The following is a 27,761-nucleotide window of genomic DNA, read 5'->3' on the forward strand; positions in this document are numbered from 1 at the left end:
TAGGTTAAACGTCAAATGAAATCCAGATGAAATTTCATTTGACGTTTGAGCTATGGAATTGACAGTTGAAATCGAGTGGATCTCGTAAATGTAAACTTAGCATTAAGGTCGAAAGACTGGGCATAAGAGAATTGAAATAAATTAAATTAAAATCATGCGTAGGAAAATCGATATTCGACTTTTCGCTTTTCTCTTTATCCAATAGTCGTTTCGATGTTTGAAAAAGTCGACAAATCTATTAATCGAGACCTGAGTATCCCTATTCACTGCTACTAGTCGATTAATTAAAAATCGCCTTACGTATCCCTAGTAAAAGCAAAAAAGCGACGCGATTTTAAACAATTGCTTTTGAGAAAAAAATCTGAGAAAAAGTTGAACAAGAACTTGTGATAATCGTTGCTGGCTGTGAACGCCAAAGAATTTGTTAATATTTGTGTAATTATTTAAAGAAACGGCGTGCTTAGCCACGTCAGTTCGCCATCGAACAAAATTTTGTTTCGATGTAATTTTTTTCTCGTCAGAAACCCTTTTGTTCCGCTCTCCAGACGTGTCGTAAGTTTAGCAAAACCAAAAGAATTACAACTGGTGAATATTGACTATAATGTAAGGAAAACTGCAATAAGATTTATATCAGTTTGAATTGAAAATTGCAAATGATTTCTGAAAAAAAGTGAAAATACAAAAGTGTTGGAGAAAATTATGAATGGGTTTATTGGGGAAGACACTTTGTTTGTTGTAATGGCAAGGGTTGCCAAACTCCAGTATAATTGTTAAATTCTGGAAAATACCTTGTGCTGAATTTAATAATAACAGTGTCAATTGTGAACAAAGCAGTAAATGCTAATCGAGCGACAAAATTTTCAGATTTTCCTTTGTTCAAGTTTAGGTTTCTTTCATCTTTGGCAGACATTCCAAATGTCTTCTGCCAATACGAAAAATGAAAATTTGCATTAAATGCAACCCTGCAATGGCCGGTTTTTTGCATTTTCCCTTTACTTTGATTCTTAGTTTCTTCTTTCCACATGTTTCGTAGTTTCCAATCAATTTGTCATGTGTCAGAAGAGTGCAAATATAGTGTACCGGTTTCTCATTATTTTTGCAACTCTTCTACCAGCCATCTTCATCGTTGTCGTTGTCTTTCAAGAGTTTTTTTTGTCAAACGGAGCCAGCAGAGACGACGACAGTCATTTGTGAAGTGAATTTTTGTTCTTGTGTGTTTTATATTTTCGCTTTTAAGAATAGTTTTGAACTGCAAAATATATTTTTTTGTATAAATTTCATTTCGGAATATGCAATGGACGTGCTGTTTGACATTTTTAGAAGCAATATTTATGTAAGTAAAAGTAGTATCACACAGAAAAAACCATACAAAACCAACCAACGAAGAATCAAGCAAAGAAAATGAACTACTGAACAGAGGACGACGTTTTCCAGAGGCGCGTTTAAACATTTCCTTTATTTGCTTGTGTCATTTACAATGCTGTGTAGTACGTCTGTGTGTGTGCCTGTTTGTGTGAAGCGCCAACTATAGAAAAAAGACAAGGGAAAATTGGAACTGAACAACAACAAAAATCGTAAATATTAATCTGCCTGCGATACTCTGGACGGTAATATAATTTCCATAACACCAACTAGCAGACCAAATGACAAAATAATGTTTTAATTACTCCTCCAGCGAGAGATGATGAATGCTTGCATATTTGGTGTGCATGTGTGTGGTGGAGTGTGTGAATGTGTGCGGATTTGTAAGACAGCGTTTTAGCTGACTGACCCCTTTTTTTTAGCAGCAAGCGTTGTTAGTTTCCGAAGTTATAAATTCTGTACGTATCACTTTTGCTTTTTTCTTTCATTGTTCCAAGTTCATGACCTTATATATCGCATTGGGAAAAAGTATGGCCTTGATATAATGGCTGATGACGATGTGCATGATGAGAGGGTTTGAGCTCGATTATTATTTTGTTGATGTAGTTGGCATAGTTTTTCGGTCTAGTGTTTAACAAAGAAAGAAAGATACTACTCAAAAGTACAATTATCTCTTTGGCATCTTATATCAATATTTGTTGATTGTTTATATTAATAATTGATATGATGCTAGTTATGGATATAAAAGGTTAACATCTTAGATATATATGTACCTGCATCAAAACATTTCTTACCAATTGCATCTACGTGTAAAGTTCTAGCTTTAGCTTTCTTTGTTTCTTAAAAGAAGATGCAACGTGCATGTGCTTGCATGCATATAAACCCCAGTGGATGCAAATGAATGAAAACCAAAACTTCAAAGATTCCCTTAAAAGGTCGACTTTGGGAAAAAAATGTCATGAGCAACGAGAACATATTTTTAAGGGTATAAAACGCATTTTACATTTAACATGTTTTACAAAACATGCATCAATTCAATACAATATCATCCAAATAAATGACGTAAACTTCCAAAGCACATGTTTGAAATGCAAGTGTAAAATGCGTTTAAATCGGGTTTGCGTGCGATCTTCATCTGAAATTTTTGTCTCGGGTAGGTTCATTGTCCTTAATACATCAATAAATATTTTATCTATGTTGCATATTCTCCATATAGGTATTGAAGTCTTAAATCCCCGCCAGAAGGCCGGCTATTGGGACAAACTTATAAGCAAATTTAGTTCGCTTACCGACATCTGCACATGTAAATAAGAGAAAGTCTTAAGTCCCTGGCCGAAGAGCACATACAAATAGGAGAAGCGTTAAATCCCCGGTCGAAGCCCAGCTATTGGGGAAATATTAATATTTATAAGAACATTTTCGGGTTAAGTAGGGTTTAGGGGCGGAACTGCGTTTACTTTGATTTTTTTTACCACAGATAGGGATTATTGTCCTGAACAAAAAATATATATATTTTTATCTCAGGGAAGTCCATACCTCCCGAGATATGGATCTTGAAAGTACAAAAAAATTACAGGTTGCTCGTAAATCTGAATAATTCCTCCTTTAGTATTCATGATATACACTAGAATCTTTATTTTTTAATTTTCCACCATCTGAATATTGGCCTACATGTAAATTTCTTCAGCTAGTAACATGTGGCTATTTGTATATTAATCCTTTCTATTCTTCGTTGCATCTCCCAAAACCTCCAGTAGGACATTGAAACAACTACAATCTTAGACGTCATGTTTATGCCGAGCGGATCTATTACTAGTATCAACATACACATAAATTATTGTCGATGTATCCCACTTAAAGGAAAATAACGTTTAAGTTGATTTTACACGATAAGCTCGTGTCGGGATGAAATTTTAGTCACATGTAGGTCTCGGCATCCTGATTACAAGTATATATAACATAAAGGTTCCAAAATTGCGTCTACCTAGAGAAAAATTTACTAAAGACAACTTTATCCCAGTGACCTAGATTTACTTAAATTCGACTTGCTCCTTCCAAGGTATCTTCTGCACGTTTCGATATCTAGTTTCGTTAAGATAAACTTTACACTATTAAAGATGTATTGGTTCTAAGAAACTTTCAAAGTCCCTCTTTATTTATCGCGTTTGTTGAGTCATGTACTGTAACAATTATTTCTTAAAACTGACTTATTTACCTTCATGTTTTTGACAACTTCGTCCAACATTTCCTGCTGACCACCATCATTCAGTCTACTCTTTCGACAAAAAATACCGTCAAGTGTTTCAGGCATTTTGATTGTAATTTTTTCACCAAAAAAGTATCAATCGCCACCCATATTTCAGGCAAAGGGCAGTAAATCGAAATAATATCTCTACTGAAACAAAGATTTTTTCAACTCGAAAATTTATTAAAATTATAGCCAAATATCTAATCAAATAAAAAGAAATCCAGTGCTGTAATGCAATTAGCATTAGATAGGGTAAGTGTACCAGTAGTCGGCACTTTAAGGATTCTCGTATCTTCAGCCGTATGTCATTCCGAGTCTAAATATCCAATCAAATTAAATTTAAGTTGTTATGATTCGTTATTTTGTGTAGTTTTAGATTATATAAACAATTTTTTTTGATTATTTCTATTCAACATGCAAAAAATACAATTTTAGTGAAATACTGCTTTTTCACCAGTAGTCGGCACCATTCCCCAATAGTCGGCATGATATGATCCAGTAGTCGGCATGTTATATTTAAATAAAGAAAAAATGCATACTTTACATTTTTTCTTAAATATTTGAAAGAACTATAGCTTAAGCATTAGTTATTTATACATTTCTAGTGTATTTGTATACATTTCTATTGATTTTACTTAAAAAGTAAGGGAATTTAAACATATTGTTTAAATAAATTAGTTCGTACCAGTAGTCGGCATCTATTACCCAGTTGTCGGCACCCCACAACGTACGTACTTCAAATCATGGCTAATATTGCTTAAAATCGCTAAAGTTCCTTTCAAATTGAAACTATTTTTTTATTAATTAGCCTTTAAGGTATTTCTTTAGTATTTTTTATAATTTTTAGCTAAAAGTAATCGATAAAAATCAATGTTTATAACCCCATGCCGACTTCAGGCAAATTTTATATTTTTTTGTCCCTAAAGTCGGCATCAGCAAAAATTGCACAATTATAAATATCTTTTAAAGATGTCTTTTTCTGAAGCGATCTTTTTACTGTTCTCTACCTATATAACAAAAATGTTGTGGAAAATTTCTTCATTTTAAAATAATTACAGAGCTTATAAGGTTAACATCTCCACATTTTTTTTCTTAAGAAACATGCATTTTCGGTTGTGGTGAAAAACACTCACTGACAAAAACTTAAATGTCGATATAATAATTGGTCCTAGCTCAATGAAATTTTATATAAAGTTAGCTGACAATATTGTTGAAGAATTTTTGAGATTATTTTATTTTCTTAATTATTTTGTTTTCTTATTATTTTGTTTTCTTAATTTTTAGTTATTTGAGTTCAAATTCAAAAGGTGCCGACTACTGGTACATGCCGACATTAGGTGAACTTACCCTATCTTTGCGATGCTTTTATGGAACAGATTTTGTCTTATCCATGTCTGACAAAGATTTACCCAATGTAGATCTTATAAAACTTGCTATTAAATTGAGTATTTAGTTCATTTAGTGTATGGATAAATCGATGAGTACATATTTCCTTTTACGCAAAGAAGGTTACTCAGAAAGCAAATTCAGGCCTTTGTCTTCTCTTTTTGTAACCAGAAATGCACAAAAAAGAATAAAACTACGTAATATTATTGGCACAGTTCAAATAAAGAAGTCGTGGAAGTATAATTTGGTTGAACTGAAATACATTTGATTATTTTTTAAAACAAAAATGTATTTTGACAGCAAAAGAAGACATCAGCTGGGCTTACAGGACAGGACTTTGTTATTGCATCATTGTCTTACGTAATAGGTTTATGTTAGGTTAGGTTCAGGATGCGCAGCTGCCATGTTGGCAGCTACTCCACTCGGAGACCTTGAGGTCCATTGTGATCATCCAAACTATTAAATTATGTGTGTTGTAGAGGTGAAAGATGTTGTATTGATGTGTGCTTTGGGCTATTTGATTGTAGATGCTGGATATGGCTATGTGTGTTGATGTTGGTTGAGTTGTAGATGGTGATGATATGTAACTGATGTGAAGATAATGGTGGTGTGGAAGACAAGTGATGTGGTGCCTGTTGTGGATAGAGCTATGTGGTGCTGTGTGACTGTGGGTGATGATATAAGTCTGTTGATGTGCTGTGCTTCTAGATGGTGATGATGTGTAACTGATGGCTATATGGTGATTTTGTGCATTCAGGTGATGACAAGGAGATATGTTATATATCTGTAGATGATGATACGTGGCTATTTAGATGATGATAGTGTATGTGAAGGTATTGGTGATGTGGAGGACAAGTGATGTGGTGCCTGTTGTGGATAGAGCTGTGTGGTGCTGTGTGCCTGTGGATGATGATATATGTCTGTTGATGTGATGTGCTGTGTGGGAGGAAAGTGATTAGGTTGGAAAGGTTGGACAGGAAGGGAAGCGGAAGTTGGTATGACAAGAGAGAAGAGTAAGAATAATTAGAATGATTAGTGACTGTATTGGAGAAGTCAGGTTATTTAAAGAGGGAAGATGGTTTAGTAGCTAACTACGATTTAATTACTAATGGTTTTAGGTCTGTGTTGGCCTGCCCCAGAGCATCTTAAGGCTCTTGCAGTAAACCACCAATACTGTGGGGTCAATAGAGGCGAAGTAGGAAAGAGATTCAATCACATGTTCACCAAATAGTCTATGTCTTTTGACCATCAGTCTAGGACATCTACATAGATGGTGCTCGATTGTCTCCGTTTCCTCCTCATCCTCACATAACCTACAGTACTCAATGTTATTGCCATCCCACTTGCAAGTCATAGATCTTATTCCGCAGTGACCGGTTATTACCCCCACAGCGGTTCTGATTTCTGATTTGCACAGCGAGAGGAGGGACGAAGTTCTACGCTGTGAGATAACCGGCCAGATTGACTTAGATACCTTACAACCAGGCACATCCTGCCAAACTTTAACGGTTTCCTCTGCGTAGAGCTTACTGAGTTTGTCGAGGAAGAAGCAGAGAGGTGGCTTGACACTATCCTCTACCGCGAGGTCCGAGGATTGGGATCCTCTTCTAGCCAGTTCATCAACTATCTCGTTTCCCTCAACATTGCAATGCCCTGGAACCCAACAAAACCTAACAACTATGTTACATGTTTTTAAGAGAGACCTGCATCTTTGAACAATCCTGGATTTAATACTGTATGACCCTAACGCTTTTAGGGCAGCCTGACTGTCCACGTAAACAGTGACTGCCTTATCTATAAGGTCCGCCATTCCCACTATTAATTCCAAGGCTTTCAAAACCACAAAAACTTCTGCCTGAAAAACACTACAGTTGTCATTAAGCTTATATGAGTTCCTGATGTCTAATTCTTCACAGAACACACCAGATCCCGTGCCTTCCTCCATCTTCGACCCATCGGTGAAGATCGACAGGCTGTCGGGAAGTGGTCTGCCTCGTGTCCACTCACTCCTGTCGGGGATTAATACGTCAGCTGTGTCAAAGTCCAGGCTTGATGAGATGTAGTCAGTCTCATCTCCCCTGGCTCTTAGTCCAATCTGGCTACAAATCCGCTGTAGAACACTAGCATGTCCAAGATGTGAACCACGCTCTTTAAGCCTCAATGCAGATCGTGAAGCTCGATACTGTACAAGTATGTCCAAAGGTTGGACGTTCAGTATGGCATTCAATGCGGCCTGAGGGGTGCTTCTTGCTGCTCCAGTAACGAGTACTGACGCAGCTCTTTGCACAGTAGCTAATTTGGACAGATTGGAATTATTGCCTAGGGCATGCCACCAAACGAGACAACCATAGGTCAGAATGGGACTGACCACTGTCCTATACAGCCAATGTATTACATGTGGTCTGAGGCCCCAGCTCTTGCCTATGGAGTTCTTGCAGGAATAAAGCGCGATTAAACCCCTCTTGGTGCGCTCCTCCGTGTTCCTATTCCATCTTAGCCGATGGTCCAGGATCACTCCCAGGTATTTCGCCTCCGTAGAGAGATCCAATCGCACTCCATCCAGCGTTGGCGGCACAAATTCGGCAATATTTCTTTTTCTGGTGGATAGTACCAGCTCAGTCTTCGCAGGGTTCACCCCAAGACCATTGTGGTGAGCCCAGCGAGAGAGCTTAACCAGCGCACCCTGCATCAGTTCCGACAGCGTCGACAAGAATTGTCCACTGATTAGAAGGACAACGTCGTCAGCGTATGCTACAACTTTGGTCCCTAGTCTATCAAACTCCTTGAGTATCCCATTCACCACTAGAAGCCACAGCAGTGGAGATAAGACTCCACCTTGTGGGGTGCCCCTAGTGACTGACTTCCTTACGGAACTCTCTCCAATACTGGAATTGATCAGTCTGCTTTCCAGCATTCTGTCAATCCAGTTGATCAAGATAGAGGGGACACTCAGAAGCTCTAGAGAAGAATGAATGGATTCAAGCTTCACATTATTGAACGCTCCCTCTATGTCTAGAAAAGCGGCCAATGTGTGATCCAAGTTATCCATGTTCTTCTCTATATAACTCACTACCTCATGTAGCGCTGTTTCTGTCGATTTCCCTTTCATATAAGCATGCTGAGAGCTGCTTATAAGGTCACAATTTATGTACGATCTGATCTCCAAGTCGAGCAGCCTTTCTAAGGTTTTTAATAGAAAGGAGGAAAGACTTATCGGTCTGTAGTCCTTCGGCAACGCGTGGCTTGGCTTCCCAGCCTTGGGGATATAAGTCACTGTTACCTCTTTCCACAGTGCCGGTACGTGCGACAGCAATAGACAAGCCCTAAAAATAACCTTCAGTATGGTGGTCAATACCGGTGGTGCGTTCTGAAGCATCGCCGGAATGACACCATCTGGGCCAGGAGATTTGTAGGGTTGAAAAGTGCTGATCGCCCAAGAGATCCTTGAGTCACTTATCAACCTATTGACGAAGAACCTCTCATCGGGTGTATAGGTTCTGTTCGTTTCCGAGCTCGGATACGAAACAGCGTCCTTGCATCCCGGGAAATGAGTCTCTGCCAATAGATCAAGAGTCTCTAGAGCAGAGTTCGTCCACGTGCCATCATTTCGTTTGATGCTCCCAATAGGTTTGGGGTCCTTTGAGATTACCTTACGAAATCTTGCCGCCTCGTTTACTCCCTTTATCGACTCACTAAAGTTAATCCAGGAGTTTCTCTTAGTTTTCTTGACCTCACTTTTGTACCTATTGAAACTGTTCTTATACAGATCCCAATCCGTACTAAGTTTGGTCCTGTTCGCTTTGTTGTATGCTCTCCTGCTAACCTTCCTGAGGTTAGCTAGATCTTTGTTCCACCAAGCGGGCTGTGTTCTCCTACCTGGGTAAGTTAATGGACATGTCTTTTCATAGCAATCCCTGAGGACATTTGTGAGATCCTCAACCCGTCTGTCCACTTCCCTCTCTGTGTGAGGTTCAGATATTTCACACAGTCTTGAAGAGGCCATGGAGTTGAATTTCTCCCAATTAGTTCTCCTGGGATTCCTATGAGGTTGTTGCCGTTTACTTCCACTCGGGACTCGAAAGTGTACCGTCCTATGGTCCGAAAAGGAACATTCCTCCGATACTCTCCAGTCCGTTATGGAAGTATCCTCCATATTTGTAAGGGTGAGTTCTATTACCTCCTCCCTTACCCTATTCTGGAAGGTGGCCGTATTTCCCCTATTACACACTCGTAGATTATTAATTAAAATAAAATCGAATATGGACTCACCTCTCGTATTAGTGTCACTGCTGCCCCAGTGGAAGTGATGGGCATTTGCATCGCAGCCCATTATGAAATTACAACTGCCCGAGATCTCATCCACTAGCTTGCGCACCAATCGACTAGGTGGGTCAGGTACCTCGTACGGCATGTAGACCGAGGCTAGCACCAAGGCCCTTCCGGAGCCTATTCCCAGCCTCACTACCGCCGTGTCGCCATCACTGTAATTATAGAGATGAATAGGATTTAAACTTTTCTTCACTATAATACAAGATCTTACCTTCTCCCCATTCGACGAATAGAGCAGGGAGTACCGCCCATCGTTTAGTCCAGAAACTCTATTTTTGTAGAGATAGGGTTCCTGGACCAAAGCGATGTCAATTACCGAATTTGTAAGGGAGAGAAGGAGTTCTGCAGCCGCCGCCTTGCAGTGATGCAGATTGATCTGCACCACGCGAAGGCCCTGCTGCCCGAACTCCTTACTGAGGCTGCGAGAAGCGGAACCGAAGCCAACCCAACCCGAAGTCCAGCTCTCCCTTACAATTCTTGATGAACTCTGCGCTTGAACTGTCCATGGTGAACTTCATCACCGTGCCTTCGCCTTCTGGATAGGATCTCACCAATTTCCAGCTATCAGTCTGGATGGGCCTGTTTTGCTTCCGGATCAGCTTCAACACCTGTGCCACATCCGAAGCTGGAGGTGGCACCCATGTTGTAGCCGCTACTCTTGATGGGATCTCGGCGATGGGAATCGCAGCCAGCCTGCAGCCGTCCCACAGAGCGCCAGAGCTATTTACTGTTTGGGTGAGGAAATCACGCGATTCCTCATCCTTGCAGTTGATAACTTTGACACCCTTGTATACGGATGCCCTGCCGAAGCCGGTCTTCCTCTCATCCACATCATCGGAAGTAATGACATTCCTCAGAAGACCTTCTACCAGCAACCAGTGATCGTCACTGATCCTACCTTCAGGGTCAGTTCTATCAATGATTGCCACCAGAAGGTCATCTGGGGCCGTCATTCTTGCAGGCCTGTGTGGCTCATATGGCTTCTCTCCAGCAGGTTTAGGAAGTTTTTGGCCCGGGCTGCCTTTACAGGCCCTCCCTGGTTGATCTCCCTTAACCGTCTGTCGGGCGGCCATTTTAGCATACGATGCCGGTCGATTGTCGGACTGGCGACCACCCAGCCTCTTAGCATCTGGATGCGGATCCTCAGAAGACCTCACTCTCTTCATACCTGGTTGTAGTGAAGAAGTAGTCTTCTGACCGCTAGCCAGCTTTGAGGTTGAAGGGCCGTCAGTCCCATCAATCGCCCGACCTCCAGCAGAGCCGATATTCCCTTTCGGGCCAATTTTGTTGTTCCCCGAGGGGCTTGATTTGTTCCTCGTCACTGATACCGCAGATGCCTGTTTAACAGGCTTCCGCAAATCACCGGCCTTGGAACATTTCCCGCCTATATTTTCCCCAGCAGGTCTTGTGGCATTCACCGGCGGGGTTGTCACAGTAGCTGGGGGCTGATGTGGCAACTCCTCCCGTGAATTCCCAATTTGCTTCTCCGACTTCGAGGACCGTGTCGGTGGGGCCAGTGTGGTCCGGGTGTCTTCCCCTACCGCAGACACATTAGGGGTCCGCAAAGGGTTCGAACAGGCCGGCACTACTGGTTTTTGTACTGTGACTGGTTCCGGGGAAGTCAAGCCAGTCGTTGGGCTGGCGCCTACCTCCGGATCCGGCCTCGGGATCCGGTCGATTGGAATTGGAAGCTTCTCAAAATGAGGGTACTACTTATACGTAATATAATTTGTAGGTACAAGTTTTCAAAACTTCATTGACCTACGTACATCTCTATTTATTTGTTCCACTTTATACCAGATGATGGATATGGTGTAAATATGGATTTATTTAAGGCTGTGTTTCATCAAGATAATGGCAAACATATTACTGGCGAAATTTAGCATACATTTTTCTGTAATGTTAAAACACAAAAGCAGTTGCAGAATTCCACTATTGATTGCATGTTTCTCTAAGAAGATTCGAATTCAAATTCGTTCGAATTACCACCAAACTTCTGTTGTTATAGAAAATGATTGTTTATGCCTTGTTCATACTGAGAGTAATTCGCTCTCTATTCGTTGTTCGAAACCAAATTAGCAATTAATTATTACATTTCCCATTTTTTAACATTATTCAGTTTAAATTACTCTGCGAACGACGATAAAATATGTCCCATATCTAACACATGAGAGAAATTATCGAAATAAATGAATTATGACAGGCAAATACAAAATTTCAAAATGTATCGCTAAATTCTAAAGTTCCACTATTTTATAACAAACTCCATTCTTGTTTTCTTCGCTCACGTTTAATATTAAAACATGTTGTTTTTAACAAATACTTTCTTATTTGATATATTTTCAGTAAACCTCCATAAAAGTCCAAAAGAGCCTGACACATAAATAGCGAACATATTTGCAAACAACAACAAAAATCATATATTTACTATTTAAAGAAATACTAAACCAATTATTTTGTAAGTAACTTTTATCAAAGCAAAAAAAAAAAAAAACAGCAACACAAAAGCATCCAAAAGCAACGAGTGATTAACTTCAACTTCGAGAAATTATTTCTTGTAAGGAAGTACTGATTCCATATATGTGAAAAAAAAACAAGAATAGTTACCAAAACCTTTTTTTCTCCAAGATAAAGATATCACCTCTATACCATAGCTGATTTGAAAAGACCTCCCATTTAAGGCAAACAATTATGCAAACTTCAAACACTCCATAGAGCTGTAGTTTAACTAAAATAAAAATCTAAAACAAGCTGAAAGAAAACTAAAACTATCTACTACTCTGACAGGCATCTAAACAAGAGGTAGAGGGATCGACTGCTACAACAACAAGTGGTGGTGAAATACGAACAGTGCAACCAAATAAAAAAGGAGAAAGCCAAAGTCTCAAGGAAAAGGAAAACCCCTCCAGATGTGTAGTAATAGCATTGATCATCATCAGTAGCAACGTTAGCGACAACATTAGTTTACTACAACACCAAAAATACTATATTTTGCCAACAAAAGAGGTTGTATCACTTGTTTGGTTTGCTGCCAGCAACCTATTGTCGTCGTTGAAACTGCAAAGTAAACAAGGATCATCTAGTATTCAAACATCAAAAGTAGCGCATAGAGGAAATCAAAGAAAGTCCAATCGAAATCGAAAGGAAGAAACCTACCAGTATCACATAATTTTCTCTTTTTTATATATACATGTATATAACTCATTTAGTAACTGAAGATAGATGTTCGTCGTGTGTCGCTTGTGTATGTGTGTCTGTAAGCAATAACAGTTATTTATTTCTTGCGCACCCCAACAAAAGGATATAAAATCAGAGGAAGGTCATCGAACGTCCGTCTTCAAGGGATCCGTAAGCGGTGAGAATATTTTCTGTAGACTGAGATTCTGTGGAGTCCAGCTCTCTAATCTTCTCCTCCGCCGTAAACAAGAAAACCCAAATTAATAACAAACAAAAAATAGGAGCAATATCAACAAAAAATCATTATTTATTGATTTATACATACTATATACAAACATACTTATATATGATATATAATTTTTACAACAAATTCATATTTTATTGTGAATCAGCAATCATAGAAAATCAGCCAACCCGTAAAACACCTGTTAACAACAAACTACTTTATCCATTAGCCCCTAAACAAGGAAAACAAAGGCTGCTGTCCTTCTCCCTCTAGGAAACAACCAACAACCACAACAAATATAAATAATAAAATCAATACAACAATACAACAAAAAGAAAAGCTCAGGGGAATTCAACCAACAAAACAAAACAAAACAAAAGAAGTTGTAACATCAGAAAACAAACATTTTAGGATAAAAAAGGAAACAACAAAACACCTAGCATAAGTAGCTCTACGAAACGGTAAATTACTTTGCCAAACAGCAACTGCATAATTAGAAGAAACGAACGTCGTCGGCGTCGTTTAACATATCGTCATCATCGACGTTGTTGTGTACAGAAGATAATAGATAGCGTTTAGTCAAAACAAATCTCATCAATAATTATCCAAAATTTAAGCCATTCATCCATCCATAAAACCAACACTTTATTGAGGCCAATAGTCGCTAATACATCGACAACAACAAAACAAAAACAACACATTAGCCATAATGGACGAATCACAACCGAAAACGTTGTATGTAGGGAATTTGGATACAAGCGTATCGGAGGACTTGTTAATTGCCCTGTTTAGTCGAATGGGTACAGTGAAAAGCTGTAAAATTATACGAGAGCCCGGTAATGATCCCTATGCATTCATTGAATATACCACATACCAAGCAGCCACAACAGCCTTAACAGCCATGAATAAGCGTCTTTTTCTCGAAAAAGAAATCAAGGTGAGTAGTACCCTAGCTCCTCGATGAACTTTAGTAACTTACACTGACTTTCCTTTATTTCTGATTGCAGGTTAATTGGGCCACAAGTCCCGGTAATCAACCCAAAACAGATATTAGTTCACATCATCATATCTTTGTGGGCGATCTAAGTCCTGAAATCGAAACTGAAACCTTGCGTGAAGCATTTGCTCCCTTCGGAGAGATCTCTAACTGCCGCATTGTACGCGATCCACAGACTATGAAATCAAGAGGCTATGCATTCGTCTCATTCGTTAAGAAGGCTGAAGCCGAAAATGCAATACAAGCAATGAATGGCCAGTGGATAGGTTCACGTTCGATACGCACCAATTGGTCGACACGTAAATTGGCTCCACCCCGAGAGAATAGTAAAGCGAATACAGGCGGTGGGGGTGGTGGTAACCTAAAATCGAATACCCGACAAACATTCGAGGAAGTCTACAATCAATCCAGTCCAATGAACACTACAGTATATTGCGGTGGTTTCCCGCCAAATGTGATTAACGATGATCTTATGCACAAGCATTTCATGCAATTCGGTCAGATACAAGATGTACGCGTATTCAAAGACAAAGGCTTTGCCTTCATTAAATTTCTAACGAAAGAATCTGCAGCCCGAGCTATCGAACATACCCACAACTCTGAGGTGCATGGTAGCAATGTGAAATGTTTCTGGGGGAAGGAAAATGGTGGTATTAATCCTGCTGTAGTTAATGATAATCATATGAATAATATGGCCGCTGTATCAGCGGGAGCAGCAGCAGCCGCAGTAGCTGCTGGAGCTATGATGGGTCCAGCCGGTATGCCAACGACACAGCAACAAGCTGCGGCTGCTGCAGCAGCAGCTAATGCAGCGGCAGCTGCTGGCGGTGCGATACCCGGACAAATGATGACACAACAACAATTGGCGGCTGCAGCTGCCGCAGTTCAATATCCATATGCGGCAGCATATCAACAAATGGGCTATTGGTATCCTCCAGCCGTAAGTATATAAACGTTTTATGTATGTAGTTCGATCATTAATATGTAAATCCGTGGAGAATTTTTGGGATGACATTTTAAATAAAATTACATTCTATTTGTAGAACATTTGGAGAGTTTAGGATAATGAGGGAAGGGAAATGTTTCTACGTTGGGAGATCGCAGGCTTTGGAATTGGGATTCTTAATATATATGTGTAAAAAACCATCATGGTTCCCGAAGTCTGGAAAATGGGTGATTGATCTTACTATTGAAGCCAGGCAATGATGTATTGAGATAATACCCCACAACATTATTTTATACCAATTCTTGGTGCCGCTGAAAATGTATATTTTTAACTGTGAGTCATTGGACACTCAACGGGGAAACGTCAATGGAATGTGGAAATGTTAAAGAACATATCAAAGAGCTGTAGAGTGAACAAGTGTTATTATACCCTACACCACACAGTGGTAAGGGGTATTATGTCTTTGTGCATTTGTATGTAACATACAAAAGGAAACGAAATAGACCCATAGTTCCTTTTGGGGATATACATATAATCACTTTCCGAGTCGATTTATGCATGTCCGTCCGTCTGTCTGTCTGTCCGTCTGTCCATGTATTTTTGTTCGCAACGTACAGGTCGCATTTTTTGTCCGATTCAGCTGAAAATTGGGGACTACAACTTTTTAAACGGTTTTATTTAACTCAGCCTGTTTGTTTTATTCTTGGGTCAAATTTAGTACATCAAATTTCACCCTCTTCCTGTCAACCGATTAACCTGAAATTTTGTATACACTTTGGACTTTGGGGGCAATACAATTATGTTTATTCATTATCACTATAAATTCAAGATGGCGGCCGCTACAAAATGGCGGATAACGTAGGTTTTATCAATTCCATCAATATGGGTATCAAATGAAAGTGCTCAACCAGTAGAATACAATGTACTATATAAAATTAAAATCCAAGATGGCGGCCCCTACAAAATGGCGAATAACTTACAGCGAATCACATTAAAAGTATCCACATCAATTTCTTTTATTAAAACTGCTATTGCGAAGAGATAATTAATAATGCCGACTTCATTCTTTTTTCTTTGCATTATTTTTATATGTCTTGACCTAAATATTATAAAATAAAATTAACGAAATTCTGATGAATTTAGATAATAAATTAAAAATTGTTAATATCATCGATTTTTATCTCACAGTGAAAATATCCACTCCAAAAGTAAAAATTGTAAACCTCACCGATTTTTATCTCACAGTGAAAAGTATCCACTCTAAAAGAATGCGAAATAAAAACTAAAAACTAGAAAATAAAAATAGGTAAAAAAACTTTTTATGTTAAACGGTTTTATGTTAAACATACATTGCAATGTTTAAGATAAATTTACTAAAAACCAAAAAATAATAAAATAGATACAGTCGTGGGAATTATAAACATATGCATAGACTAGACTAAAATAAAACCGTGGGGCACGTCAATTGTCTACAATCGTTGATTAAAATGTTTGTTTTGTAATGATACACTATAATTAGGCAGTTGTTCAACCGACAACGATGGACGTGTGATAATTAGGGCTAGAATGTGCCCCACGGTTTTATTTTAGTCTAGTCTATGCATATGTTTATAATTCCCACGACTGTATCTATTTTATTATTTTTTGGTTTTTAGTAAATTTATCTTAAACATTGCAATGTATGTTTAACATAAAACCGTTTAACATAAAAAGTTTTTTTACCTATTTTTATTTAGCCATAGGAAGAACGCTATTGCTTTTGGTGAAAATCGGTTCATATTTGGATATATCTCCCATATATATTTTCGGCCGATTTCGATTTTGGAATGTGTGACTGCATTTGGTCTAAAAATAAATGTGCCAAATTATATCGAAATCGGTTCAGATTTGGATATAGCTCCCATATATATGTTCGCCCGATTTCACGTATGTGCTGCACCAATCACGCTATATATGTCCGATTTTAATGAAATTTGGAATGTTTGACTCAATTTGGTCTAGAAATAAGTGTGTCAAATTATATAGAAATCGGTTCAGATTTGAATATAGCTCCCATATATATTTTCGGCCGATTTCACGTATTCTCTGTATCAAACACGCTATATATTTCCAATTTCGATGAAATTTGGAATGTGTGACTGAATTCAGTCTAGAAATAAATGTGCAAAATTATATCGAAATCGGCTCAGATTTGGATATAGCACCCATATATATTTTCGGCCGTTTTCGCGTATTTGCTGCTCCAAACACGCTATATAAGTCCGATTTCAATGATATTTGGAATGTGTGACTGAATTCGGTCTGGAAATAAATGTGCCAAATTATATCAAAATCGGTTTAGATCTGGATATAGCTCCGATTTATATTTTACATATTCACAGTGGTGTAGGGTATCATATAGTCGGCCCCGCCCCACTTTGATCCTTTCCTTACTGGTTCAGAGCTGGGTGATACCTGTGGGAATGCTTACGTTTAGGTTGCCGTTGCTTGTAGGCAGCCACATCATTCGGAGACTATTGTGCCATCCTGAAAACTGACAAAGAATATAGGACGGGAAAGAATAGGTGGACGGGAAAATAGGGAGCATCAGATAAATAAGTGAAGCAAGTGCTATGAAAGAAAAAGGTTTAAATGTAGTTATTGAGTTTAGGATGTGCCGCCCATAGCCACTTAAGGGGTTACCTCTACTAGTCACTTTCAAAAAATCGAAAAAAAAAATTATTGACTTATTTTGAAGTACAGGAGGTAGTATGGAGTATACCGCAAATTCAACTTGATCGGAGCAAAATTGTCTAAGATATGAGCATTAAAGGGAAGAATTTTTTGTAATTTGCATGTAGCATGGAAACTTTAAACTCGTGTTTCTCAAAATGTCATTTGCTGTCGGTGTCAACGATAGCTCGAAAAGGAATTGACCGATCTTCATATGGTTTGGTGAGCTTACTATATACATACAAATCTTATCTTCAAGCGAGACAGATTTTTCGTCAAAATCGAAATTTTGACTTTGACAGCTCACATTTTCGTGTGTCTTTTTTTAAGAAAATATTTTTTCATTATTATGTATTTATTAGATTTAAGTTCTAATATAAGATTTGAGTGTAGTTTGTGTTAAGTTTGTTTTTGTAACATATACGGCCTTTTTGGCTTGGTTACCAGTCTTGAAATAAATTAAATTAAATCAATTTTTGGAACTCCTTTCCTTTACCGACCCAACGCAGAAAATTATGAAAAAATTACCACAGATAGTGCTTTTTATCCCGATTCCAACCATGTATTGCTTTTGTTGCGGAAATGTATACCTCCCGAGATATGGGCCTCCAAAGTTCCACAATGGCCCTAGTCTAAAATTTTGGCAAACCACAGCAGAAAACTATGAAAGAATTACCACAGATAGTGCTCTTTACACCGAATCCAATGATGTATTGCTTTTGTTGTGGATATGTATACTTCCCGAGATATGAGCCTCAAAAGATCCACAAAGGCTCTAAACTATTTTTTTTTTTTAAATTAGATATTTTTCTCTAAATAGACGGCCTTCGGACGGGATTTATGACTTTCTCCTATGGACAGGTGCAAATCTCGGGAATGGCAACAAAATTTTCTTTTAAATTAAATATTTTTCCCTAAATAGCAGGCCCTCGGCCGGGATTTAAGACTTTCTCCTATGGACAGGTGCAAATCTCGGGAACGGGAACAACATTTTCTTTCAAATTTAATTTTTTTGGAGGCCTATATCTCGGGAAGTATATGTGGTAATTTTTTAATAATTTTCTGCGGTGGTTTGCTAACATTTTAGACTAGGTCCTTTGAGCAAATTTGGAGGCTCATATCTCGGGAAGTATACAATTCCGCAACAAAAGCAATACATAGTTGGAATCGGGATAAAAAGCACACAGTCTAGAACACCGCACACTGCGAAATATGAGCACTTTAGCGGAACTTTACTAATAACTTTTAAAGGAAAAGGTGCAGATTCCTAAAATTTTGCACAAATGTTTATTATATTAGTGGACAGTGTGGGGCTCAAATTCGGCCACATAGACCCGCGGTTTCCTGTAGCGCTCATGTAACGGTGGCTGTCGTTTTTACGTTTTACATTCATTTTTCAATCGATTTTGATGCAAATTGGTATATTGAGTTTTCAGCGGATAGAAAACTTATGTACAAAATATTTTCAATATAGGTTCGCGTTTTGGAATAGCCCCCACATGCCGGGTTCCCTCATATTGGGTATTTTAAAGGTTAAAGACAAAAATTGCAGCCAATTTTGATGCAAATGTAAATTTTAAGATGTTAGCGAATAAAAAAACCTCCTCACACAAAAGCTGTCAACATAGGTCCACTTCTGGGTGAAGCCCCACAACCCTACACATCTATTAAGGAGTAAAATGTCAATATTTTTTTTGTTTTCATTTGTATCTATAATGTTTATTGGTCCATTCAGCATGTCTGTACCATTAATTTTGTTAATAATGCCTTTCAGATCAAGTTCAGGTCTGCACTGCATTACAATTTTTAACGTATTTTGGTATTTGCACCGCAGCATCTAAAAATGTTGCACTATATGTAAATCACCAACATTTAGAGGTCAAAACTATGAAAAATTGCGAGAGGTTTCTTAATTTTACAGAATTTATCATTATTAGAATTAGTGAGTCCATTTCTTCAAAACACAGTCAACAATGGCGTTCATTGTCGCATTTACCTTCCACTTTTGGAAAATGCAACTGAATGAAATTTCCGATGTCTTTTTAGAAAATCTTGAATATCTCCAAAGACCGCGCGATGCCGCAGCAGTTTTATAGCTTTGTGAACAGAGGAGAATCCAATCTTTCAGATTATATATATCTTAACACGTGAATGCACGTAATTCACTTTTGAAATGTCCACGGAAAATAAAAAATTATAATTTTGAAAACTTCAAAAAATCACTTCTTTCCGACTAAAATTGCACGAAAACAATAAGGGTTTTTTGCATTTTTTGAAGTGTAAACTATCATAATTGTTTTGTAAAATATGAAGAAAAATAAATCATGGCATACTGACTTACCATTTGTCCGCGCCACTCCATGTATTTAATGAATCAAAAATACATTTCTTACAAAAAAAAAAATTATTAAACAAAAGTGCAACTTTAAGTGCATTTTTATGTCGTTTCGTGGAATAAATCGGTAAACTGAGTATAGACCATTTGCAGTGGAGTACTTAGCTAACGATTTCAATAAAAGTTTAATTAATTTCATGTACTTTGAAAATCCCTTAAAGTTCCACTAAACTTCCCAAATTTCGCACTGTGCACCGGCACAGAAGTTGCTCGATTGTTTATGTTTATATGTTTACTTTGCCTGTATTCCAATCCCTCCAGACTTCACTGCAGTCGTTACGTATGTTAGTATTCTTCAATCTTGTAGAAGATATGGTAAAAGGCTATATAAATAAAAATTATTTTTAAAATTAAGAAATATGCAATTGTGTTTGGATCTTCTACGACCCTTCATAATATAGAGAGGATGTCAACACTTCCGAGAGTCAGCGTCGCATCAATAATTTTATAAGTCATGTATGGATGCTATAAAACCATATTTCAGTGGCTTGTATTAACATTACAGAATTTGGGCTTTTAATTGTTGTAGTCAAGTGAAATAAGAAACAGTTGTCCTTTTTTCCAAATTATTTGTAATTAAAGCAATCCATTATCAGGGAAAGCATTTCCCTCATGAAATTAAAATTCATTAGTAGTTATGTTTAAATCAATCTAATTGTTATCCCTTTTGTCCCTTTTCCAGGGTTATCCGGCAGCGCAAATGCAGACACAATATATGCAACAAGGCTATTATCCCTACGCCTATGCCACAAGTACGCAACAGGCGGGAGGTATGGGTAAGTACAAACGTTTTTAAACCTAACATTGACAGCTTGTGTAAAATGTTGTTGTGTCTTTCATTCACCTACAGCCACCGGTTATAGAATGGTCCAGCCAAATGTTGCTTGGGGTGTACCCGGAACAGTGGTCCCTGGGGTGACAGCGGCAGCAGCAACAGCAGCGGCAAATGGTTCACTGGGGCCACAAATGATGTATAGTGCTGCCTTGCCACAATATCAAACCCAATGAAGCTTTTTAACTGGCATGTTTTGTAAACAACAACAACAGCATCAACTTTGTTAAGTTCCAAACAACAAAAAAATAAGAAGACAACGCGCGAAAAATATTTATAGAGGAAGGAGTGCTGCACATACACACATATGTCGAGTCTGATTTTCATATGTTTGTGTGTGTAGTTGTGGGGGTTGCAACTGCTGCCGCTGCTGCTAACGAACTAACGTGATGAAAAACTAATTATTAAGGATAATATAGCGAACAAGACAGCGAGAGAAAAAAAGGCGAGAGAAGTTTAAATTGTTTAGTAGCAGTCAAACGAAACGAACGAAATAATAATTGGCTACCACACCACACACACGCATATAAATAGTACACGCTCCTCCTGCAAACATATTTGAACTACAGAAACAAGCAAACTGTTCTCCCCCCCAAACCCCCTTCCGCCACATATGCATACACACACCTGTACACCCCATACACAATAGAAATTTGACACCTGAATCAATCGATTTATTGGTATGCGAGTTTATGTGCGTGTGTGTATGAGTGGAAATTGATCAAGTCTAAGCCAACAATCAATATATATACTTTTATATATAGATTACGATGTAAATGTGTGAGTGAGTGCGTGAAATATGCAAAATCACTAACACACCAATCTCTCGCTATATTCCTTGATTGTTTGCGAATAATACATGACAATACATTGACAGACAGACACCATATATTTAATCACCCGACCTCCGTCACCCCCCATCATCATTTCATCTATAACCCACATCAGATAGATCGCAAAGGAGTCACACAGTCAAAAAGGATGCAAATGCAAAAACCACCATCCAATGGGAGAAGAGTAGTAATACAACCAAACAAAATGGGACAAATCGACTACATTACTAAATGAAACTGGTCGAAAGCTTAACAATTACAAAATGAACCAACTTTGCTATCCAAACTCTCCCCACAGCGCGTATTCAACCTTCACACCACATACAAACTCCCATCATTCAAATGTAGAAATGTTGTTGTATATCTTGTAATATTCGCTTACAATCTCAAAACATAAAAAAACCATAGAAGTTAGGTCGTTGTTAATTAAATTATATTTAAAATAAAACAAGAATAATTATAATAATAAAAAACAAAACAAAAATATAAAACAAATTTTCGAAAATAACTTTATTAAAAACAAAGAAACTCAACAAACAAAAGAAAAACTTTAATCATCAAGTGATTGAAAGAAATGATGACTGAGGAGAAGAGTACAGAAAACAAGAAAAAAATCCTATCACTTCGTCCTTTGTCCCTCCCCTTGAAAGTAAAAGCAAAAACAAATTGTCGTTATCATCTCATTTCTTCTTTGCTTAGCAAAAGGAAAATGATTATGAAAAGCAAAAAAATATGAATACAATTTATTATTAACAAAAAAACATAAATTATTTTTTCTACAACAAAACAAAATCGTATTTATGTATCGAGAAACAAAAACTTAACAATTTGTGTGAGGCAACCAAAACACCAAGAATTCAAAACAAACAAAATGGAAAACCCCCATAGACGAAAAGAAAATTTAATCTAACATTAAGAAACAACTCCACTTAAAAAAAAAAAAAACAAATTCCCCTCCCCAACAAAACGTCGTTGGTAAACGCCGAAGAAAAAAAATGACTGGGATTATAATCTCTTAAAAATCCAAAAAAAAAAAAAAAAATGAAAATAATACAAACGTATTTAAATTTATTGTTGAAATAATGATGATAATTTATTTTATTAAATAAAAAAAGTTAGAAAGAAACAAAGAAAAGATGAGAAATACACGATGACAAACAAAACAACAAATCGAAGCAAACTCTCACTAAATCCATAAAGAATAAAACCAACCAATCTTTATATTTAAGGAACGCCATTTTTAGCGTTAAAAACAAATGAAAACAAACGGAAAAACTGAAATAGAAAAACTAAACAAAACGAAAAATGAATGCGTTTTATGTAAAAAAAGAGAGCAAACAATAAATAAGAAAATAAACTGAAAACGTATTTATTTATTAATCTATAAAAAAAACTCTTGTTTTTCACTTTATATTGTACGATTCCGATTTTCGACAGGTGATCTTCATATTGAAATCATGATGTATTGAGATATTACTCCACGACATCCCATTTCAAAAGGAAGGAAAACGTCAGAGCAACGTGCAATGTCAGACATCTATGGAGTGGAAAAAGTGTTTAGTTTACTATTCCTGTATTTCTTCGCCCAGACTACCAGGTTTTGGTGTTAAAAAAATGCTGAGATTTTTTTAACTAATTGTATTTTTCTTCTACAAACCGACAACAAAACAATTTTTACATTTATGCAAAAAACATTATGAAGTCTTTCATATTCTTGGTTTACGATAGGCAATTTAGCTACGAGTAATTGCTCGCAAATTTATGCTCAATAACTCTCTAATTTTACTCGATAACGAATGTTGTCATCCCAACTTTGAGTACTCGGTACTGTATTTGTACAAAAACGCAAAAATTTTAATTTTTAAAGAATTCTTTTGGTGACAAAAATTAATAGAATTATTAGCAGATCCTTTTTATACCCTCCACCATAGGATGGGGGTATATTAAGTTTGTCACTACGTTTGTAACTACTCGAAATAATCGTTGTAGACCCCACAAAGTATATATATTCTTGATCAGCGTGCAATTCTACATCAATATAGCCATGTCCGTCCGTCTGTCACTCTAGCGTCAGAACGGATTGACGTAGGTTGATGAAATTTTGGGAAAATATGTTATATTTACGTAGGACTTTTGGTATTGAAAGCGGGCTATGTAGGTCCACGCTTTCCTATAGCCCCCATACAAAATGACGCGTGACGCGTCGTCGTTTTAAGGAATTTTTAAGACATTTGGCCCATTTTACCACCGAATTGGTTGTCCACGTTTTGGTATAGCACCCATATAAAGTACGCGTCATTTTAATATATTTTGAATCTATTAGACCCATTTGACCACAGAATTGGTTGTAATTTGGTATTTTGTGTCTTCAGATGCCAGAAAACATTCCTACCAAAGTTGGGTTATATAGGTCCACGTTTTGGTATAGCCCCAACATAAGGCCCCTTATAAAGTACGCGTCATTTTAATATATTTTGAATGTATTAGACCCATTTGACCAAAGAATCGGTTGTATCTTTGTATTTTGTGTTTCCAGAGGCTAAGAAATATTTCTAATATAAAATGTTTATATATGTTCACGTGTTGATATAGCCCCCATAATACAATATATCCCGATTTCCGATATTTTGAACGTTTTAGCCTCATTATCACACCGAGATGGCTGAAATTTGGTATTTAGTCTTCTTTAGGCGTATAAAACTTTCCCCCAGAAATTTGTAGGTATAGGTCCAAGTCATCATATAGCCCCCATCGAACGGTATCTTCCGAATTTCGGTATTTTGAAGGTTGTGCCCACATTAATCCACCAAAATGGCTGAAAATTGTGGTTAATTTGTTAATTCAGAAGAACAACTGACCCTACAGTTTTTACAATCAAAGTGTTCGGCGTAGACGTTTTTATGGTTGTTGGCGTAGTCGTTGTCGTAGGGACATTTTTGTTACCACGTAACATTTACGACACCGACAATTATTTTCTCATGAAAAATTAAAAAAATATATATATGTATGTATGTATATATTTTTTTAATTTTAAAACAATTCGTTTGAAGTCATCTCTTGAACAAAAACTAAAAAATTTGCATTGCATGAATCGCTATATGAGGACTCTAACAAATTTTCAATAGAAAGTTTATTATCTGATAAAAACACTGCACTAAGACACAAATGTTGAACTTTTGTGGGGGAGGTACCCTTAGGAAGGACCGATATGGGCCATTTTAGGTGCTAAACTAAATTTTGACAAAATATTAGGAGATCCAAAGTTTGGACCGAATTGGTTGCCCCATTCAAGTGATATCATCCTAGCATTTTCGTGACATTTTTAAATATTGGGGAGAAGTACCGGAAGTTGTGTGAAACTAAGCTTGGATATATGTATGACGAAGACCAAATGTTGGACCAAATCGGTTGAACAGTTCGAGAGTTATCGTGCTCTCCGACCGCCACATATGGTAACATAGAGTTTTTTTACACCTTTCGAGCTGTTTTCCCAAGAAATATGGACTTACCCCTGAAAAAACTTTTACCGTCGTAATGGAGGTAGTGAACTCAAAGTGATTCGAGAGCAGGTTTTCATGTGAACTTATCCGAAATTTTGCGTGAGAGGTACCAGACGGAGTAGAAAAAATAGTCCATATTGGTAGATTAAGTATGGATTACATCGGTCATTCCCTGCATGAATTATCGTGCGCACAATTTTTACGAACATTTTTTAACATTTGTGGGGGAGGTACCTGAAGGAGTGGACCGATATGGTTTATCTTCGAACTTAAACTAAGTTTGGACAAAATGTAACGAAGGCCAAATTTTGGACCGAATCGGCAGATCCGTTCCAGAGTTTTCTTCTGCTCTATCCACTACACACTGCATCTTTCAGGCTACATATTTTCTCAGGATGTATGGACTTGCCCCTGATGAAACTTGTACCGTTGTACACGTTGTTGCAACAAAAATCAAAGCGATTCGAGAGCAGCAAGTTTAGAAACTTATCCGAAATTTTGTGGAGGAGGTACCCGAAGGAGAGGACCGATTGAAAACCACATCAAAGTCTAGTAGAAATTTCATGATGTGCAAAGTATGGATCAAATCGGTTACTTCCTTCAAGAGTTAACGTCCGCACAAATTTTCCGTACATTTTCGAACTTTTGTGGGGGAGGTACCGGAAGGACTGGACCAATATAGCCCATCTTCGAACTTAAACTAAGACGGACGGACAATCCTAAATCGACTCCAAATTGTCTGAAACACATTTCGTCCAAACATACTTGGGGTCTAAAACCATTATTTATTTATTTTATTTATTTGCTTTGCAATTGAAGCCAATTTTGAGGCCAATTTTGAGGCCAATTTATATAATTACAAAGAATCCACCTAAATATCATAGCTACTCTAAAAACAATTTCATATACAGCCCAATCATGAACATCATCTCACCGTGAGTTTTCTCACTCTCGCCTCCTCCCTTATTATAAACATCATAAGGGAGAACAAAACTCACGTTCGTGAGAAAAGTAGCTATCATAAATGTCAAAAAAGTGAGAATGTGAGGCAATTTTCTCTCACCACAGAAATCAAGGTGAGTTGAACAAAAAAATGTAACTATGGATATTTTTTATAGAAAAAATCGACAAGAAACGAATCTTTTGCAATGATAATCAATTGTATTTATTTGTGTTTTACGTTAAAGGTAACAAATAAAAAACAATTAGAAATTCTTTTGGCAATTATACATGTTCATCCGTGTATCAATGAAGCAAGGAAGACTTCAATCGAGTTTGGCGTAATTTGGAGGTGGAGTTGTAGTTGGCCAAAATTTTTCAGATATGGGAAGCGGTTCAGAATCATATGATGAAAACAGGAATGGAAGAGGATCCAATCAGGAGCAACACCTTTCTACAATTTTTTTTTGTAGGTACTTCCAAACTTTGCAGCCACTCAAGATGATAAGTGACATATCTTAAGTGCCTTTGTATTGTTCTTTGTTCGCTAAGTCCAGGTCCACACTTGAGTGGTTTCATTGAAAAAATTTCATGAAATTATGCGTCTCTAGATCGACCTCCATGGTAGAGTAAAATCATAAAATTGCTGTAGTGGGGAATTCGGATTTAAGAACGCCTAATTTCATGAAATGTTTTAATGAAATTCACGCTAGTGTGGACCGGGACTAAGGTTCCCAGCAAAATATTCGATGCCAAAGATTCTATTCAAGCATGAGTGCAAGTTATATGTCACCTTTTTACCACCTTCGCCCATTCATTTTACAATACTGTGACCCCTAAAAGATCCAAATCATTTTGGATGGCATCTTCAATAACCCAGTGGAATGGTATCTTAACCACCACCTTGGCATGGCATATTCCACGAACAAGCCACAATAGGAAGGATTAAATTCATAAAAAAGGGCATGTTTATATTATAGCCTTTTGCAGGGTTAACCTTCTTGAAAATTGAGAAATTGTATTTAAAATCCATGAAATTGGTTCAACTGTTGAATAGGATCCGAATTTCACGAATTGTACTTAGCGTTCATATAATTGGTCCTATTGCTGGAGAAAAGATTGGATGTTTCATGTATTGTATTTATTTACAATTCTTGAAATTCCTTCCAAATACTGAAAATGGGATCTTTCACAACTTCATTTGAACTAATACAAAAGATCCAGTGAGATATTGGCATCGCATGGAACGACTTCCACAAAATTTTGCTTGGTTTTCTTTGTATTCCTCAGCGTTTGTCGTTTCGCACATCATTCAAAATGCAATATTAAACATTTTCATTTCTTTTTGCCATTTAATGACCTTTAAACGGTTTTTGTTCACTTTTTTGCAAATTGCAGAAATTCTTCGGGCGTAAATAAACAATTTTTACATACATATGTATGTATGTATCTGTCAAAACAAAAAAAAAAAAAACAGCTGTTACAGATGTTGCCACATATCAAACATTTAATATTTTTTATCAATTACCAAGTATTTTTAAAGTGGATTATTTAAAAAATTTATTTTTGTTTTAGAAATATTAATTTAATTTAAAATAAAGTAATGTTTTATAAAAAAAATTACGAATTTAGTTATTGCAAAATTATTTGTAAATAAAATAACGATATGGCAACGCAAATTATATTTTCAAGGGTTCACAAAATGCGGCACTATTTTCAATTTTCAAACTTGAGAACCCCTCTTCACTTTTTTCGCTCCTCCCTTGTCATTTGTGATAGGTCGAGACGTGAGAAGTGAGCTGCAACTCACTCGTGAGAAGCTCCCTACGTGAGTATTCATGATCGCTATGATATATAATTCATCTTAAATCTAGAAATT

At 37.2% G+C, this 27,761-nt stretch overlaps 1 protein-coding gene across 14 annotated transcripts; it reads left to right on the forward strand.

The window, feature by feature from the left end:
- Positions 1–251: 251 nt before the first annotated feature.
- On the forward strand, positions 252–21,991 carry Rox8 (TIA1 cytotoxic granule associated RNA binding protein Rox8). 14 transcript variants are annotated; one of them, XM_073962491.1, is made up of 6 exons: positions 252–552; positions 11,672–11,783; positions 12,113–13,665; positions 13,736–14,665; positions 20,461–20,554; positions 20,629–21,991. In XM_073962491.1, exons 3-6 carry the CDS (start codon positions 13,438–13,440, stop codon positions 20,784–20,786), a joined length of 1,410 nt encoding a protein of 469 aa, XP_073818592.1. In that variant the 5' UTR covers positions 252–552; positions 11,672–11,783; positions 12,113–13,437; the 3' UTR covers positions 20,787–21,991. The 14 variants fall into 14 exon arrangements, with proteins under 14 accessions (XP_073818592.1, XP_073818598.1, XP_073818599.1 ...); XM_073962497.1 differs by having other exon boundaries at positions 283–552; positions 12,895–13,665; XM_073962498.1 differs by having other exon boundaries at positions 283–552; positions 12,958–13,665.
- The last annotated feature ends 5,770 nt before the right edge of the window (positions 21,992–27,761 follow it).

This window comes from Musca autumnalis, unplaced genomic scaffold, assembly GCF_047663935.1.
Source record: "Musca autumnalis isolate F117 unplaced genomic scaffold, ASM4766393v1 scaffold_1, whole genome shotgun sequence".
Classification (NCBI taxonomy): Eukaryota; Metazoa; Arthropoda; class Insecta; order Diptera; family Muscidae; genus Musca; species Musca autumnalis.